Source organism: Anopheles coluzzii, chromosome 3, assembly GCF_943734685.1.
Source record: "Anopheles coluzzii chromosome 3, AcolN3, whole genome shotgun sequence".
NCBI lineage: Eukaryota > Metazoa > Arthropoda > Insecta > Diptera > Culicidae > Anopheles > Anopheles coluzzii.
In genome coordinates, this window is record NC_064671.1 from 1,796,073 (window position 1) to 1,798,369 (window position 2,297).

At 61.8% G+C, this 2,297-nt stretch overlaps 1 protein-coding gene across 1 annotated transcript; it reads left to right on the forward strand.

Annotated features, from left to right (window-relative positions):
- The first annotated feature begins 291 nt into the window (after nucleotides 1–291).
- LOC125907560 (AT-rich interactive domain-containing protein 1B-like) lies at nucleotides 292–1,743 on the forward strand. Its single transcript, XM_049610643.1, has 2 exons — nucleotides 292–627; nucleotides 811–1,743. Exons 1-2 carry the CDS (start codon nucleotides 292–294, stop codon nucleotides 1,741–1,743), a joined length of 1,269 nt encoding a protein of 422 aa, XP_049466600.1.
- The last annotated feature ends 554 nt before the right edge of the window (nucleotides 1,744–2,297 follow it).

Sequence of the window (2,297 nt, forward strand, 5' to 3'; positions counted from 1 at the left end):
GATGGTCCCCGGCTGGGTCGTCCGCCGAAGATGAAGCGTCCGCCCGTGCCCGTCCAGCCGCCGCCCCAGCAGCCGCCCCTGTCCTCCCAGCAGCAGCAGCAGCAGCCGCCACCGCCCGGGATCGCCTTGCACCCGTCCGGGATGGGCGTGGACGAAGCGCTGTCCGCCATCATGGCCAGCCGGTCGGCCGTGGGCGCTTCAGCGGCGGGCGCGGCGGCACCGGGCAGTGCGGCCGCCGCCGCCGCCGCAGCCGCTGCAGCCGCCGCCGCTGCTGCTGCGGCGGCCGGCGTCATGCTGGACGATCTGGACCTGGCCACCCAGCGCAATCTGGCGCTCGCGCGTCTCAACGCGTCCCCGCTTCCATCGGCCGCCGGCGGTCTCAATCCTTCCCCTTCCAGCGGCGGCTCGTCGGCGGCGGCCGTCGCAGTGGCGGCTGCTGCAGCAGCGGCGGCCGCCGCCGCCGCCAACGGTCCCGACGGTCCGGCCCTGTACGGGCATCTCTACGGCAAGGAGATGGGCCTGATGCGCAAGCTCTCTGCGATGGACGATTTCGGCTCGGCCGGCGGGACAAACTCGCCTTCGTCAGCCGCCATGCGCACCTACCAGCAGCTGCTGCAATCGGACGGCGTACTGTCCTCGATGCAGCAACAGCAGCACCATCATCAGCAGGGGCAGCAGCAGCAGCAGCAGCAGCAGCAGCAACATCAGCAGCAGCACCATCAGCATCTTCACCATCAGCACCACAACCAGCACCAGCATCATCCGTCAGGGTCTGCGGGTGGCTCCAACTACAATCAATCTCAACAACAGCAGCAGCAGCAACATCCCCACGCAAAGTTTAACGGCGGACAGTTCGGTTATCCCAACGCAGGCGGACTGCTGAAACCATGCTACGACTACGGTTCGCCCCAGCAGCATCAGCAGCAGCAGGCAGTGGCAGCCGCAGCAGCCGCTGCAGCCGCCGCACTAGCCGCCCAACATCAGCACCAGATGCAGCCGCCCAATCAGCCGCCAGCTGCGACAACCAACGGCTCAAACAACGGCGTCGGACCGCCGATCAAGAAAGAGCTCGGTTATGCGGGAGCGGCCGACCTGTACACTCCGCCCCTGACGCCCTCCTCGATCGGAAGCGGTGGCTCCAACTCCGGCCAAGGTCCGCCCATCGCCGCCACCTCGACGGCCACCTCCACATCCTCCTCGACGACCGCAGCGGCTCTCTCCTTCATGAACAATCTGTACGGTGAGGCGGGCCACGGAGAACCGTTCGCCAACGGTCCGCCTGCATCGTCCACGGGCAGCCAGAGTTGTATGCGTCCGGGCGGCGGCTTAAAGGCGGACCAGCAGGCCGCAATGCTCGCGTCGATGGGTGGTGGCCGGGCGCCGGGGGCCAGCTCAATTATGAATAGTCTAGCGAATAGCGCCAAACACGAACCAAATACGCCGAACGATGGGCTCGCCAACGATCATCTTCATCATCAGCACCATCAGCAGCTCGGTGGCGGCCACCATCATCACCAGTTGCACCAGCACCATCATTCGATGCATCTTGCGCATCATCCCGGCAATGGTGGCGGCGGCGGCGGCGGCAACAACAGCGCCACACCGACACCGCTGAACGGGGCCGGCGGCGACGACGACCATGATAAGCTGTCATCGCCGCTGACCGGTACCACCTCGACGCTTACGTCCGACCTGCACGATCCGGACAATGATAGCAACCCGGACGGGTACACGATTCTGTAGATCGGGAGGATTGGGGCCCATTAGTGGCATCCCATTGTTACGGTGCCATTTACACTGACACGCGGGTGTGTGTGCCTGCTGAACCGTTGTGAATATTACTGATGGAATGGGAGACAGCACCGTCCCATTTCTCCCCCTTTTTGGCTGGCAAAGCGAGGCAAAGCTCCTGTGTTGGTGCTTGGGGCAGCTGCTCTGGGTACCATTTGGCGCATTTGGCGCGGGACGGACGGAGGAAAACGACTCAAGCGACGAAACCACGACGAATCGTATTGTGATGTTAAATAAATGAAAAATACACTAGCTCTAATGAAGGCACTGTACTGTAGTGAGAGAGAGAGAGAGCGAAGATAGCTTTTAAGAGAGACACTGAACGCGGCTAATAGAAAAGGCCAAAAAGAAGGGATGGCGTAGTGAAGCTTCTCTCCTTCACTTCTTGCAGCTTGTGATGTCGCTGTCGATTGATACTTGTAAAAATATTGGAACGAACGTTCGAATTGAGGTTTACTTTCTCTCTAGAACTGGATGGAAAAAAGAATACACTTACACAGACACAT

Bases quoted from the DNA above. Each gene is read 5' to 3' on its own strand.
- LOC125907560 (XM_049610643.1), top strand. From the start codon at position 292: ATGCTGGACGATCTGGACCTGGCCACCCAGCGCAATCTGGCGCTCGCG. The intron at 628-810 runs GTACTGTCCTCG...TCTCAACAACAG, and splicing joins AGCTGCTGCAATCGGACGGC to CAGCAGCAGCAACATCCCCA.